At 43.5% G+C, this 15,462-nt stretch overlaps 2 protein-coding genes across 2 annotated transcripts in view; both read left to right on the forward strand.

Annotated features, from left to right (window-relative positions):
* Window positions 1–15,462, forward strand: part of NHSL2 (NHS like 2) — a 241,997-nt gene that overhangs the window by 120,261 nt on the left and 106,274 nt on the right. The gene's annotated exons all lie outside the window — the stretch shown is intronic.
* LOC100991656 (small ribosomal subunit protein eS26-like) lies at window positions 11,659–13,491 on the forward strand. Its single transcript, XM_003805264.6, has one exon. It carries the CDS (start codon window positions 13,066–13,068, stop codon window positions 13,411–13,413), a length of 348 nt encoding a protein of 115 aa, XP_003805312.1. The 5' UTR covers window positions 11,659–13,065; the 3' UTR covers window positions 13,414–13,491.

A 15,462-nucleotide genomic window follows, 5' to 3' on the forward strand; every position in this document is an offset into this window, starting at 1 on the left:
GAGCTATTTCATGTGTAGCACTTAGCACACATAAGCACTTACTAATTATTAGCTTCAATTAGGAATTACTAGCTTCAATTAAGAATTATTAACAACTAGCTTGGACAAGCTTTGAACCTCTCTAGGACTCATTTTCAGCTGTGAGATGGGACTAAAGTGCCAACCTTGTCAGTGTTGTCATGAGAATTAAATTAGATCACGTATGGGAATTGTCTGGCCCAGAGCTGGTTCTCAGCAAATGCTGGTTTTGCCCCTTTCCTGCTTTCTCGCTCCTTTCCAACACACTGGCTTAAGACCTCGCTTGGAAAAAAAAAAAAAAAAAGACCAGTTCTGACATGTTAGGAAATAAATATATCAAGTGAACACATTAACCCTTTTTAAAAACTTTTTATTTTGCAATTTTAGACTCAAGGGAAGTTGCAAAAAAATTTACAAGGTGGATCTGGTGACCCTTTACTCAGTTTTACAATGTTGACATCTTACACAACTGGGAAAGTGATGTTGGTACAATCCGCAGAGCGTATTCAGGTTTCACGTTTTACATGTCATGTACTCTGTATATGAGTGTGTATATCATTTCAAACAATTTTATCACATGTATAGATTTGTATAACCATCACAATTGGGATGCAGAACTTCTAGTAACTCGCCACTGAAGTAAAAATAATAATAATAATAAGCCAGGCGCGGTGGTTCATGCCTGTAATCCCAGCACTTTGGGAGGCCAAGTTGGGCGGATCACCTGAGGTCAGGAGTTCAAGACCAGCTTGGACAACATGGCGAAACCCCATCTCTACAAAAAAATATAAAAATTAGCTGGGCGTTGTGGCAGGGACCTGTAATCCCAGCTATTCAGGAGGCTGAGGCAGGGAGAATTGCTTGAACCCGGGAGGCGGAGGTTGCAGTGAGCTGAGATCATGCCACTGCACTCCAGCCTGGGCGAAAGAGCGAGACTCAGTCTCAAAAAAAAATGGTAATAATAATAATAAAAAGGAGATGCAGAACTGTTGCATCACCACAAAGATCTTCCTCATGCTACCTCTTGGTATTTGTACCCATCTACTACCCACTCCCCTCATCAGCTAACCCCTGGTAAGCAAGAACCTATTCTTCATCTATATGACTTTTTTAATTTCAAGAATGTTATGTAGGCCGGGCATGGTGGCTCACACCTGTAATCCCAGCACTTTGAGAGACAAAGGTGGGCAGATCACTTGAGGTCAGGAGTTCGAGACCAGCCTGGCCAACATGGTGAAACCTCATCTCTACTAAAAATACAAAAATTATCCTGGCGTGGTGGTGCTCACCTGTAGTCCCAGCTCCTTGGGAGGCTGAGGCAGGAGAATTGCATGAGCCGGGGTGTCAGACGTTGCAGTGAGCTGAGATCACACCACTGCACTCCAGCCTGGGCAACAGAGCAAGACTCTGCTCTTAAAAATAAATAATAAAATTAATCAATCAGTTGGGCATATTTTCTGGGTCTATTTCTGGATTATCTGTTATGTTCCATTTATCTGTTTATCTATCTCTCCACCAATACCACACAGTGTTGATGAGTGTAGCTCTATAGTAGGCTTTAGCACTGAGTAATTCCTCCGATTATTCTCCTTTTTCAAGATTGTTTTAGCTGTTTTAGGGCCTAGTGCCTTTCCATGTAAATTTTAGAATATAGTTGTCTATATCTATAAAAAGAAAAACGTTGTGGGATTTTAATAGGAATTGTATGAAGCCTATAAATCAATTTGGGAAGAATTGACTTTTTTTTTTTTTTTTTTTTTTTTTTGGGAGACAAAGTCTCGGTCTGTCACCAGGCTGGAGTGCAGTGGCGCAATCTTGGCTCACTGCAACCTCTGACTCCCGGGTTCAAGTGATTCTCCTCCGTCAGCCTTCCGGGTAGCTGGGGCTACAGGCGCACGCCACCATGCCCAGCTAATTTTTGTATTTTTAGTAGAGACGGGGTTTCACCATGTTGGCCAGGATTGCCTCGCTCTCTTGACCTTGTGATCCACCTACCTTTGGGTCCCAAATTGCTGGGATTACAAGCGTGAGCCACCATGCCCGGCCTCTGAATTGACATCTTTACTATGTTGAGTCTTCCAATCCACGAACATAGTATGTCTGTCCTTTATTTAGGCCTTCTTTGATTTATTTCACCAGCATTTAGTCATATTCAGCATAGATATCCTATACAAGTTTTACACATAAGTGTTTTATTTTCTTGGGAACAACTTTAAATGGTATTATGTGTTTTTAATTTGGTTCCCACCTGGTTAGTGCTAATATATAGAAATGCAGTGGTCTTTTCTGTGTTGATCTTTTATAGTGCAACCTTGCTGAACTCATTTATTAGTTCTAAGAGTTTTTGTGTAGATTGCTTGGGATTTTCTATATATATATAATTATGTCGTCTGCAAATAGGGACAGTTTTATTCCTTCCTTTCCAATTTGTATGCCTTTTCTTTCTTTTTCTAGCCTATTGCACCAGCTAGAGCTTCCAGTATTATGTTGAATAAGAATGGTGAAAGTAGACATCCTTGTCTTCTTCCTAATTTCAAGGAGAAAACAGTCTTCCACCATTAAGTTTAATGTTAGCTGTAGGGTTTTGTTTTTGTTTTTTGTTTTGTTTTGTTCTTTAATAGATGTTCTTTACCACGTTGAGGAAGTTCCCCCACTCTTCCTAGTTTTCCAAGAGTTTCTATCATGTATGGGTGTTGGATTTTGCCAAATGATTTGCTGAATCCATTGATTGGATTATATGGTTATTCTTCTTTAGCCTGTTGATGTAGTAGATTACATTGATTTTTCAAATATTGGGTAAGCGTTGCATTCTTGGAATAAACCTCCACTAGAGTAAAATACCCACTTGGTCATGGTGTATAATTCTTTTTATATGTTGGTGAATTCTATTTGCTAATGTTTTTAAAACATTTTTGTGCCTATATTCGTGAACTATATTGGCCTGTAGTTTTTTTATTTGTATACCGTTTTTGTCTAGTTAGGTATCAGGGTATAATACCTCATAAATTAACTGAGGAGTGTTCCCCCCTTTTCTATTTTCTGTAAGAGACTGTAAAATTGGTGTTAATTTTTCTTTAATGTTTGGTAGAATTCTCCGGTGAAAGCACCTGGGCCTGGACATTCTTTTTTGGAAGCTTTTAAAAATTGTAAATTCAGTTTTTGAAATCACTATAAGATTTCACATTCAGATTATTTATTTCTTGATTGAGCTTTGGTAGTTTGTGGTTTTGTGATATTGGTCTATTTCTTCTAAGTTGTTGAATTTATGAGTGTAAAGTTGTTTATAATATCCTTTTAAAGGCTTCAGAATCTGTACTGATAACCCTGTTTCATTCCTGACATTGGTGATTTGTGTCTTCTCTCTTTTTATCTTTGTTATTCTTACTAGACATTTATCAATTTTATCGATTTATTTGAAAATGAACTTTTGTTTCATTGACTTTTCTCGATTGCTTTCTTATTTTCAATTTCATTGATTTCTGCTCTCTTTATTTCCTTTATTCTTCTTACTTTGGGTTTATCTTTCTCTTCTTATTATTATACATTCTTATAGATATGAAGCCTTTCTTCTTTTCTAATGTAAGGATTTAGTGCTATAAATTTTCCTGTCAGCATTGCTTTAAATGCATCCCACAAATTTTGATATTTGTATTTTAATTAATTTTCATCCAGTCCAATATATTTTTAAAATTTCCTTTGAGTCTTTCTCTTTGATTCATGGGTTGTTTAGAAGTGTGTTGTTTAATTTCCAGGTGTTTGGAGATTTTCCTTTTATATTTTAAAAATTGACTTGTAGTTTGATTCTCTATGTCAAGAGAACAGACTCAGTGTGACTTCAAATATTTTTAAGTTTATTGAGATTTTTGCCTTGGTGAATGTTCCATGTGTATTCTGCTCTCGTTGGGTGGAGGGTTCTTTGTATGTCAGTTACATCTCTCGGATTGATTGTGTTGTTGAATTCTTCTTTCTCTTTGATGATTTTCTGTCTAGTATGTCTATCAACTACTGTAAGTGGAGTGTTGAAGAACCCAACTATAACTGTGGATTCATCAATTTGTCCTTTCAGCTCTCTCAGTTTTTGCTTTTTTATTTTTATTTTTTGACACGGAGTTTCGCTCTTGTTGCCCAAGTGAAGTGCAGAAACTTTATCTACCTTTATGCCCTTTTAGCCTCCCTTATTTATAATTATCTTAAATATTTCCTCTACATACATTTAGAACCACATAAGATAGTATTTGCTTCAACCATCAAATATAACTTAGAAAATTCAAGTGGAAAAGAAAAAATCTATTGTATTTACCCATATTTTTGCTTACTGTGTTATTTCTTCCTTCCTGGTATTCCAAGATTCCTTCTTTATTGTTTCATTTATGTTTACAGCAGGGGTCCCCAACCCCCAGGCCATAGATCGATACCAGTCTGTGGCCTGTTTGGAACCGGGCAGCACAGCAGGAGGTGAGCGGCAGGGCAAGGAAGTATTACCACCTGAGCTCCGCCTCCTGTCTGATCAGTGGGGCATTAGATTCTCATAGGAGCATGGACCCTACTGTGAACTGTGCATGCAAGGGATCTAAGCTGCATGCTCCTTATGAGAACCTAACTAATGCCTGATAACCTGAGGTGGAACAGTTTCATCCCAAAACCATCCCCCTGACTCCCATCTGTGGAAAAATTGTCTTCCATGAAACCAGTCCCTGGTGACAGAGGATTTCCTTTAGCCATGTTTCCAGGGTAGGCCTGGTAACAAAGTTTCTTAATTTTTCCTTCTCTGAGAATTTTTTGATTTCCCCATCATTCCTGAAGGATATTTTCACTGGATATAGGATTCTGGGTTGACAACTCTTTTATTTCAAGATGTGAAAAATGTGTCATTTTTTTCTGGCCTCCATGGTTTCTGATGAGAAATCCACTGTCAGTTGACTTGCTTTTCCACTGTGAGTAATCATTATTTCTCTCTGACTCCTTTCAAAAGTTTTTATTTATTTTTAATAAAGAAAGTTTAATTATGACTTGTCATGAATTTCTTCGGGTTTATCTTACTTGGTTTTACTCAACTTCTTGAACCTGGAGGTTTGTGTCTTTCGCCAAATTTGGGAAGTTTTTAGCCTTTCATTAGTCAAATACTTTTTCAGTCTCATTTTATTTCTCCTCTCCTTCTGAGGCTCTGATGATACAAATCTTAGATCTTTTTTTTTCTGTCCCACAGCTCTCTAATGCTTTGCTCATGTTTTCTTTTCAGCCTTTTTTTCTCTCATGTTTATATCATGTAATTTCTGTTCCTCTATCTTGAAGTTCACTGATACTTTCCTCTGTCTTATTCTTTCTGCTGTTGAGCCCATCCACTGAGTTTTTAATTCTGTTATTTTATTTTTCAGCTCTATAATTTCCAGTGTGTTCTTTTTGATATCTTCTATTACTTTGGTGAGCTTTCCTATTTTTATTTTTTTCAAGAGTATTTGTTGAAGCACTTTATGATGAATGGTTTAAAACCTTTGCCCAATAATTCCAACATCTGACATCTTGGTGTTGATATATGTTGACTGTCTTTTCTCATTCATGTTGTGATTTTCCTGGTTCTTGATATGATGAGTGATTTTTAAATTTTTATCCTGGACATTTTGGATATTATGTTAGGAGGCTCTTATTTCAGTCTCCTATTTCAGTAGGCAGTCTGTTTAGGTTTAACATGTAGGATCGGCTGGGCACAGTGGCTCACGCCTGTAATCCCAGCACTTTGGGAGGCTGAGGCAGGCAGATCACAAGGTCAAGAGATCAAGACCATCCTGGCTAACATGGTGAAACCCCGTCTCTACTAAAAATACAAAAAAAAATTAGCCAGGCCTTGGTGGCGGGCGCCTGTAGTCCCAGCTACTTGGGAGGCTGAGGCAGGAGAATGGCATGAACCCGGGAGGTGGAGCTTGCAGTGAGCTGAGATGGCGCCACTGCACTTCAGCCTGAGTGACAAAGTGAGACTCTGTCTCAAAAAAAAAGAAAAAAAAACATGTAGGATCTGGCCTACTTTTGTGGGCTGTGGTTCCAATGACAATTTAGTTTTTGGAGTCCTTGCAGTGCTATTCTGGTCTCCTTTATACATCTGGTGCAGCTGCAGCTCCCTAACTTGGTCCCTACTGATGCTTCACACAGGGGCAGAATGTACTTACCCAGGACTGATGCTGGTAGGTGGGGTGGAAGATACCAGGCCTGTGAGGGAAGAAAGCTCTTCCCCTGGCCAGGTGCCTGTGAAACTGTCACTTGATTTCTACCAGTGCCCCCAGTGTTGGCAGAAGGTTCTTTCCTAGGCCTCTCACTGAGTTCCTCTAGGTAAGGGATGAGAGATACCATGTTGCAGGGCAGAGGGTGCCTCACCTGGCCAAGTCTCTGGATAGCCTGGTGCCAACAGAGCTCCCATTCTATCTCTGCCAGTGCCACCAGGGAAAGAAAGGCCACCTTCTGTCACTGGGTGGAGGGCTGGGAGACATCAGATCTGGGTTGCCTTCTGCCAGTGAGTGGAGGGTCGAGAAATGTTGATCAACCCCCTTTTTAACACAGAATCCAAAATACCAAAAGCTCAAAGAATCCCTATTTGTTTCGGCAGCACAGGACTCATTTCCAGGTGCAAGGTATGAGAGTGGTGTCTGGGAGTCTGGGACCTAGTCACATTTCTTGTCTTTGGACAAGTCACTTTGCTTATCTAGGCTCAAGTGTCTCTCCTCAGTAGAATAAGTTGCAAGTGGCACCTCCTTCCCACGGTTGTGTAAAGGTTTAAATGAGCTGTGGTCTGAGATGCCGCAATCCCTATGCCCGCTGTGCAGGCCCTTAACAAAGGGATATGGGTAAAAGGTTGAGGCAGGGCAGCCTGAAACATCTTCTTCTCCACATTTTCAAAATTACAAACTCTTTCAACTCTTTATAAACAGTCAATTATAAACTCTTTCAAACTCTTTATAAACAGTAAAGTAGGGAGAAAATGTCAGATCTTCACATTTTGCCACATTTGCTTCAGATCTTTTCTAAGAAACAGGTCATTATACATCCAGTTGTGAGCTCTGCCCCTACCCTGGCCTAGAGGTAGCCAGTGTCCCAAACTGTCTGTTTCCAATTCCCATGCATGTATTTATATTTTACCACATACATATACATCTATAAACAGTATATAATATTGTTTTGCATGTTTTAAGCTGTATATAAATGGCATCATACTGTGCATACATGTTCTGCAAATTTCTCTTTTTATGCAAATTTAGAGTGTTATGATTGGTCCAAAAGAAGACTGGCCAAGCAATAGAGATTAGACATGATATTCATGTAAAGGCATTTGATATGAGTAGAGAGCAGAAATGTGTGAATAAAGATATATAATAATATAAGAGATAAAATAGGACATAATGGTATATATAGGAGATAAAGATATCAAGGTATATAACAACATAGGAGATAAGACTAAGTAAGAGAACCAAGAAAGCAGAGAGGGTGATTAGCTGTGAGAAAAAAAACATACAGAGGCCAAGATACCAGTTTGTAGAAGCAGAAGTGGATTGGCTGCCCAAAGAAGCCCTTAGTTGAAGGACCTTTTCTCCTCTGCTTTCCTTCCCTTCCCTTCCCTTTTCCTTCCCTTCCCTTTTCTTTTCCTTTCCTTTCCTTTCCTTTCCTTTCCTTCCTTGTCTCTCTTTATTTCAATTAGGAAAGGGAAAGTGATCTTGTGCAACACGACTCTTAGGGATAGTTGGGAGGATTAGAGTAGTCTCAACCTGAATTTGCGGCTTGTGTCTGAACTTTCTCTTTTTAACATTATGCTTTTGAGATTTATCCATGTTGATACACGAGTTAGAGTTTAGTCATTTTAACTGCTGTACACTATTCCATGTAATGGCTGTACCACAATTTATTTAACCATTTTCCAGTTGTTAGACATTTAGGTTTCCTCCAGTTTTTCCCTGTTTATAAACAATGATGCTATCAAATGCCTCTTGAAGCATTTGAGAAAGTCTACAACTTCAAGTTCAGTCAAGTGTAGTGGCGTACACTTCCAATCAATAATCCCGATGATGTGGTGTCTGTAGGAAATCTTGGTAAGGTCCATTAACCACAATCTGGCCCATTTTGGTTGGATGGGAGCTCGTTGCACCAGGTCAGCTGCGTCCTGTGTGGAGTTGTGGGTATTGAGGACTCAGCCAGAGACCCCATGATACGTTTAGGACTCATGTGTGCATCTTCTTTACTCATTCTCAATCCCTTGGCCTCATCTCATCTCATTGTGGCCTGTTAAAAGTCCTTTAGTCCCTGTCACTTTCGTGTCCACAGTCTGCAGTACATGACATACCCTTGGTGTCCCTCCCTCTGCCATTCTTCATTTGTTAGCCTGCAGCCCTGTGGCCCCAGGAAAGGGGAAGGGCCTAACATTTATTGAGCTCTACTCTGTACCCCAACACCAAGTTAAGTGCTTTTAGATACCTCGTCTCATTAATGGTCCCAGCCACCCTTCCAAGTAGTTATTATCATTTCCATTATAGAGATGAGGAAACTGCCACCAAAATAGGTTCAGCAAGTGCAACATTCATACCTGTGGGATGGGGATTGGTGTGAGGCAGAGTTCAGCTTGGGGCTACAGGCAGCCTTTGATCGAGGAATTGAGTTTATCTCTCTCTTTGGGGTTTTGTTGACCATCCTGTAACAGGAGACACTCCTGTTAGGGAATGTGCCCTAATGTTCCCTTGACAGGGTAAGCCCAAGGAATCAGCGCTGGATGGGAACACAGATCATATCCATGCTTTGGAATCACAGTTCCACATTTCATTTACCATACCCTCCCACTCTCTCACACACACATACTCTCTTACTAACTCAGACTAACAAACGGCCCTAACACTTATTAACTGTGTGAAATATGTCACTTGACCTAGAGGTACCTTGTTTAATCCTCATTCACACTCTGTAATGAAGTATCGTGATTTCCATTTTTTTCAAGTTTGGACATTGAACCTCAGAGAGGTTAAGTTACTTGCCCTGGATCCCAGAGCTAGGATGTGCTGGAGGCCACATTCTAAACGAGAGTGATGTGGGTGGTCCCTGGAGCACTCCAACCACAAACTGAAGTTCAAGTGTCACTCTCCATGGTCAGATGAGCTTCGTTATTTTATTCCAGGAGCATCCCCTGAGCACGTGCAGTGTGCCAGGCTCTGTGCCAAGCACTCAGTGCCAAATGAGATTGACTCCACAGAGCTGTCACTTTGGGGAAATTAGAAATGCTCTGATGCCACCCAACTTGCTTCTGGCCCTCATAAAAGAAAAGTGCTTTATAACTCCCTGTTCATCCCTTGAGTCAGTCATTGTATCACTTACTCAACAAGCATTCGAGTGTTCCCTGTGTAAAGGCCCTGCGCTAGGAGCTGGAGATTCAAAGATGAGGAATGCCCAGTCCCTACCCTTGAGAAACACATAATTTAGAAGCAGAAACAGACATATAAACACATAATTATAATGCAGTGGATAAATGATGACAGAGCGTTGGGCTAGATGTAGTGAGAATTCAGAGGAGGAAGTCCCTAACTTTGCTTGCATGAGTTAAGGGAGGCTTCCAGAGGAAGGAGGTTTCAGTTGGGTCTTAAAGGATGGATAGATGTTTTCTAGGTAGGCTGTAGGATGGCATTGCACACATAAAGGCGAATATGGAAGTCTGTTTTGGGAACAGTAAGTAGCTGATATAAATCAGGGATCTCAGCTGAAGGCTAAGAGGGCCCAGGAAGTTAACATAAGTGAGTGAAGCAGGTCACATACAAAGATCCACACGAACATTATCAGTGGCCCTCCGTGCTCAGAGTACCATAGGGATGTGTGCGGACCGTGGGAAACTGGAGAGTCTGCACCCTGTCTAAGGGAACAGCTGCTGCTGAGCTCTGCTGCTAGTTGTCATATGGAATTACTGGCCCAGTGTTGCTACATTTTCCAGTTTTACAAGAGATGCCAGAAATCCAGATTTCTAAAATGTAAAATATTGTCGCTTTTCAACATTGACAACGATTTCACATTTGTAAGCTACACCATCAAAACATGTCTGCCAGCCATTCCTCTGCAGCCTCAAGAGAGTGGAGGGGGCTGGAAAGAAATGGAACTGGGAAGGGAACCAGGGCCAGGCACCCTGCTCTTCTCCTCCGCACACAGTCCAGACCCTGGGTGATGCAGAAGTTCAGCCACCTGACTTTCAAAATCTGCTTTCAAACAGAAGACAGCACAAATAAGGTTTAAGAAACTGGAGAAGAAAACAATCGGGGGAGGGTTTCATGGCATGTCCCTCTTTCCCTTTCTGGGTCCAAATGTTTTATGTATGGCTCATTTACTCATTGGATTCTGGCCCCCAGCTATAAATTCTCTGCAGGCCATGGCTGGGGTGGGATGAAAGCTAAAGGAACATGAGAACGGTGAGGTGAGGTCGTGCGCTCAGGAGCCACCCACGCTGGATGCTGCTAGCCTTCTGTTTTCCCGCAACCCTCAGGTCTGGGCTTCCCTACAAGGTCTGCCAGCCCTGACAGAAACAGCTGCTACAGATCCCAAGTGCTTTCTCTCTGCAAAGCAGGAATACACTGGCCTACAGTGGAGACTGGAAGTGTCTGGAGGCCTTGTCTGGGGACAAGGGCCTTGCAGGCATCATGGATGAAGCCACCCTCTCAGGCCCTGCCCCCGGATGTTCTACTCTTCTATCCCGATCTCTCTCTTCAATCCCTAGTCCCTGTGATTTCAGCAGGAAAATATCTAGAATTGTGTTCAAACCACAGGGTCAGGCAGAGTGAACTTGTTTTTGAAACAAAAACCTGAAGCTCTGCTCTTTGGGCTCTGAGTGAATGTGGCTCTGCAGTGGCCGGCAGCCCGGTGTGCTACCTCTGCGAGAGATTGGCAGTCCCAGTTCACCCCCATCGGGGTCTAGGATGAACCAGTCACCAGCTAAGTTCCTGGCCTCACTGCTTCCTCATGCCCTACCCTGCCTCATGTCCACTTCCTCTCTGAAGACAGGACTCAGTTGTTCTCTGTCTTCTTTGCTTGTGAGTTGGTCCTAGCTCCCCACTCTTTTTCAGGCCAGTAGCTGCCTGGGGTGTAAGGGCTAGACTAGGGTGGTGTGTTCTGGAGCTAGAAGGGGGGTTAGAACTGGACCACACCTAATTGTCGGCAGTAATGGGAGGAGCTTGAGGCAGAGGATTTAAGAGGCAGACTCTTGGGAAGAGGCTGAAAAGCAGAGTGTCTGGCCAAGAAGACAATCCCTGAGCCAAAAAAAAAAAAAAAAGGAGCTGCAAGGACTTTGTAGAGTAAGCAAGGAGCCTTGGGCCTGGATGGAAGATGTGGGCCTATATTGTGTGCCCGGTGCATTGTAGGTGCTTTGTTGAATAAATAAATGAAGGAAGGAACGAACCAGGTGTAGACATGTAATTTAAGGTTCTCCCACACCCAAGTCAGGTAGCTTTCCTGTTCAGAAGTTTTTGGTTACCCTCTCACTCCCCACACATCTGTTCTGTGCCAGGCCTGGACTAGGTATGTAGGGTGGCGAGGCAAAGAGAGAGGGGAGTGGGACTCAGTCCTGCCGCTGAGGTTCCCACAATTGATGTGGGGAAGATGGGCATGGCCACACACAGCTGCAATGCGCTGTTTCCTGACTTTTGTGAGTCTCAACTCCTGCAGACCTGCTACCTCTTTCTATAGCCAACTTACTAGCACTTCCTTTACTACCCTAAAATGAAACTCCTAGAAAATATAACCCATGCACACACATAATTTCACCCTGAAGACACTGCTTGAGGTCTCTGCAAATTGAACTAGGTTAAACTTTGGACAGCAGTATCAATCACATGCTAAATGTTATTAATGATATTATTAATATTAATATATATTGCTTATTGAGAATGTCCTGTGTTGCCAGGTACTTTCTACATATTGTTTTAATCTTTGTACTAACTCCATGAGGTAGACAATGTTACCATCCCCATTTTACACACAAGGAAAAAGAGGTAATGAAAAGTTTCCTTAGGAAGTTGCCTGAAGCCACACAGTAAATGGCTGAGCCGGGATTCGACCCCAAGCACTCTAGCCTCAAACCCGTACTCTTTCCATGATACTTTGCTCCCTCAGAAACAGCTTCTTTAGTACAGACGCTTTTCTTAGGGGCTGCCATGCATCAAAATACCCTGAGACCTCCTCTTGGCCGATGTGGTCCCTGTCCCTCTTGAGCCACACGTGTTGATTATTCTGGCAAATATTTACCCTCCATTTTACCTGGGTTCTACTTTCCTGAGCCCTTGTTTTTCCCCCTCTCCAGGCAACTGGAAATTCAAGTTTTAGGTAGGCTATTTCTTAGACAGAAGTGGAGATTCTGCAAGTACTAAATAAACTGACCAAGCCACGAGGAAACCGGCTGAGTCCTACGTGAGAACATGAAGGTGTGGGTTTGTTCTGCCAAAATTTATTGGACTCCCCTTTATGTCATACACTCCCTGTGTTATATTGGGGATACAGAAATAAATGAAGCTTGGTCCCTGTCCTGAAAGCTACCAGGCTAGCTGAGAGGACGGTGGGGAGTTATTTTCAGAGGGACATGGCCAGTGCTGTGGTCACGGGAGAGAAGAGGATGGAGCTGAGGAAACACAGGTCAATGTTAAGCCCAGCAGACTAGAACCCAAGGCAGGATTACTGGCACAGTGGGCAAAGCGAGTGCAAATCAGGAACCTAAAGAAGTGGAAGCAGATGTTCAGGGCCAATATGGCTACAGTGGAGGACATTGTGGCTTTTTGGATTCTTGCTTGCTTGGGGCTCACTTGAGACAACCAGATTTAGGGCAGCTGACTGAATCCAGATTCCACCCAATTTTTGGAATTCTTCCCCCTAATCAAGTGGCAGGGAAGGTCCTGCTCCTAAACAAGAACTTACAACCACGTCAGCATGAGCATCAACCAGTATCCTTGTCAGGTGGCCCCCATTCCTCTACATTCCTGGATGGTTTGGGATCCCACAGAACTCTAATGATTACATAAGAAGAGTGGCCCGCTCTCTCCGGTCCATGCCTCCAAGATGACAAAGAAAAGAAGGAACAACAGTCGTGCCAAAAAGGGCCGCGGCCACGTGCAGCCTATTCGCTGCACTAACTGTGCCCGATGCGTGCCCAAGGACAAGGCCATTAAGAAATTCGTCATTCGAAACATAGTGGAGGCCGCAGCAGTCAGGGACATTTCTGAAGCGAGCGTCTTCGATGCCTATGTGCTTCCCAAGCTGTATGTGAAGCTACATTACTGTGTGAGTTGTGCAATTCACAGCAAAGTAGTCAGGAATCGATCTCGTGAAGCCCGCAAGGACCGAACACCCCCACCCCGATTTAGACCTGCAGGTGCTGCCCCACGTCCCCCACCAAAGCCCATGTAAGGAGCTGAGTTCTTAAAGACTGAAGACAGGCTATTCTCTGGAGAAAAATAAAATGGAAATTGTACTTAAAAAAAAAAAGAAGAAGAGTGGCCCAAGGTAATTTTCTAACTGATGTGGCGCTGGCTGCATAGCATGCTAGAAGCCCCCACGTGGAGCTATCTGGCCATCAGGGTCCAAGCTGACACTGGGAAGGGGAGCTGGAGACAACTAAGACCCAGCAGCCTTCCCAGCATCTAGCACACATAACAGCCCAAGTCAGGGCATGAGAAGCAGTCTGAATACAATGTCAAGAGTCACAGGGGTGTGGGAAATACTCAAGGCAGGTCTGCTACAGATGACTGTACTTCGGGAGTGCAGGGGAGCAGGGTGAAATAGCAGTCCTGGGCATACAATGGGAGGGATTAGCAGAGTCCCAGCAATGAGGGAAGGAGGGGCTGGCAGGAGCCGGACAGACCAGCGTGGCTCCCCAGCTGCCAGCTGAGGCTCAGGACTAGGTGCCAGGTCCCTTGTGGTGGGGTTGCTGGAGAGACCAAGGATGTTGGCCCGACACACAGTGGCCAGTCAGGAAAACCAGCCCCTCGTGGCAGGGGTGGAGGGGTGGTGGGAGGTGGGAGGCCCCCGTGGCCTCTGGGGCTCAGCTTGCTTCCAGGCTCAGAGGCATCACCCAGGGCAGCATACACTATTTGCAGTCCCCCTCTTATACCACTTTCTGAGGAGGGAACCCCCCAGTCCCCGGTCAGACTGGATTCACTCTGATTCCAGAGCAGGGCCAGTTGAGCAGGAAGAAGGGCTTTGACCTTCCCTGCTTACAGAGACAGGCCTCGGCCAGGCAGAGACTGGCATATAAATAGCTTTTTATTCACTCAGAGCTTTAAGATGACCATGTGTGCCTTTTCGTATTGTGTACAGACCGCATACCTATGGCCCGCACAATTTGCATTTGTGCAGGGATATGGCAACAGTAAAAGTCTGCCAAACTGCTTTCATTTTTCTGATATGACTGAGAACTTCCCAGTGCCAAGGGCCCAAATGGGAACTCCCCCAGTTTTCTTAAGCCCCCTTCATAGACAGGTATAAACACCTAAACAGAGCTGCAGACAACCCCCACTCCCTCACCCCCATTCAGGGAGACAGTATCATGTTCATGGCCAATGAAAATCAAGACTGTCTCATGGAAACAGAGGGGCTCACCCGCATTGGTCCTGGGATGTTGCTAAGCACTTTCATTGGTCTGTTTCCCCGAATTCCCTAGGTCCTGCATTTCTAACCTTTTAAGGTTTGGAGTTTCTTTGCTCCTAGGCCGGCCCACAACCTCGTCTGATAGGTAAAGGACAGAATCTCTTAGACAACACCAGGCAACCTGTCTTCCCAGAAAAGTACTAAATGGCACTAGACTCTAAAATTCATCCCTAAAATTCTAAGAGCCATAAGGCAGCTCCATATACTGAGTAGAGGCATTGACCAGGCCAAGGGCTGCAAGTGGCAGACAGCTTGTGCTTCCCAGTTCCTGCATCTTTAAAACAAAGAGAAAAATACTCCTTGTACCTCCTGAGGGCTGATATGAGAGCAAACTAACTAATCAGAGTGATCACGATGCACTTTGCCAATATAAAAGTGAGCCGGCAGTGCTCATTATCGCTAAGGAATCTAGCCCATTTCCTCCTCTTCCTGTGGTTACTAATGCAGAAGGCTTATTAAAGTTGAGAGTCTGGTGGTGCTGATAAATGGGCCATGCCATCTGGATTCTGGCTCCCAAGTCCTAGACTGAAGATTATGCTCTCTTCCCTGGGGACATTTCAAGGACGGACACTGCAGAGAAAGGTTTCAGGGATCACCTTTGCCATGTGTTTCTGGTTCTCGGTGTCTTTACATTGCTGGCAAAGCACCTTTTGCTGGCCCAGAGCAAGATTCAGATGGAGCAGATAAATGAGTTGCCGCTGTGCTGCACTGGGCTGGTTTCTCTTGTAAGTCTTTTTTCGTTTAAGCCCCCAAACAACATTATTAATTTGGTATTGTTATTAGTAACAACAGAGTTGTGCAGATGGAAAG

Source organism: Pan paniscus, chromosome X (assembly GCF_029289425.2).
Source record: "Pan paniscus chromosome X, NHGRI_mPanPan1-v2.0_pri, whole genome shotgun sequence".
NCBI lineage: Eukaryota > Metazoa > Chordata > Mammalia > Primates > Hominidae > Pan > Pan paniscus.

What these genes read in the sequence shown, in the direction of transcription:
- LOC100991656 (XM_003805264.6), top strand. Translation starts at nt 13,066, where the DNA reads ATGACAAAGAAAAGAAGGAACAACAGTCGTGCCAAAAAGGGCCGCGGC.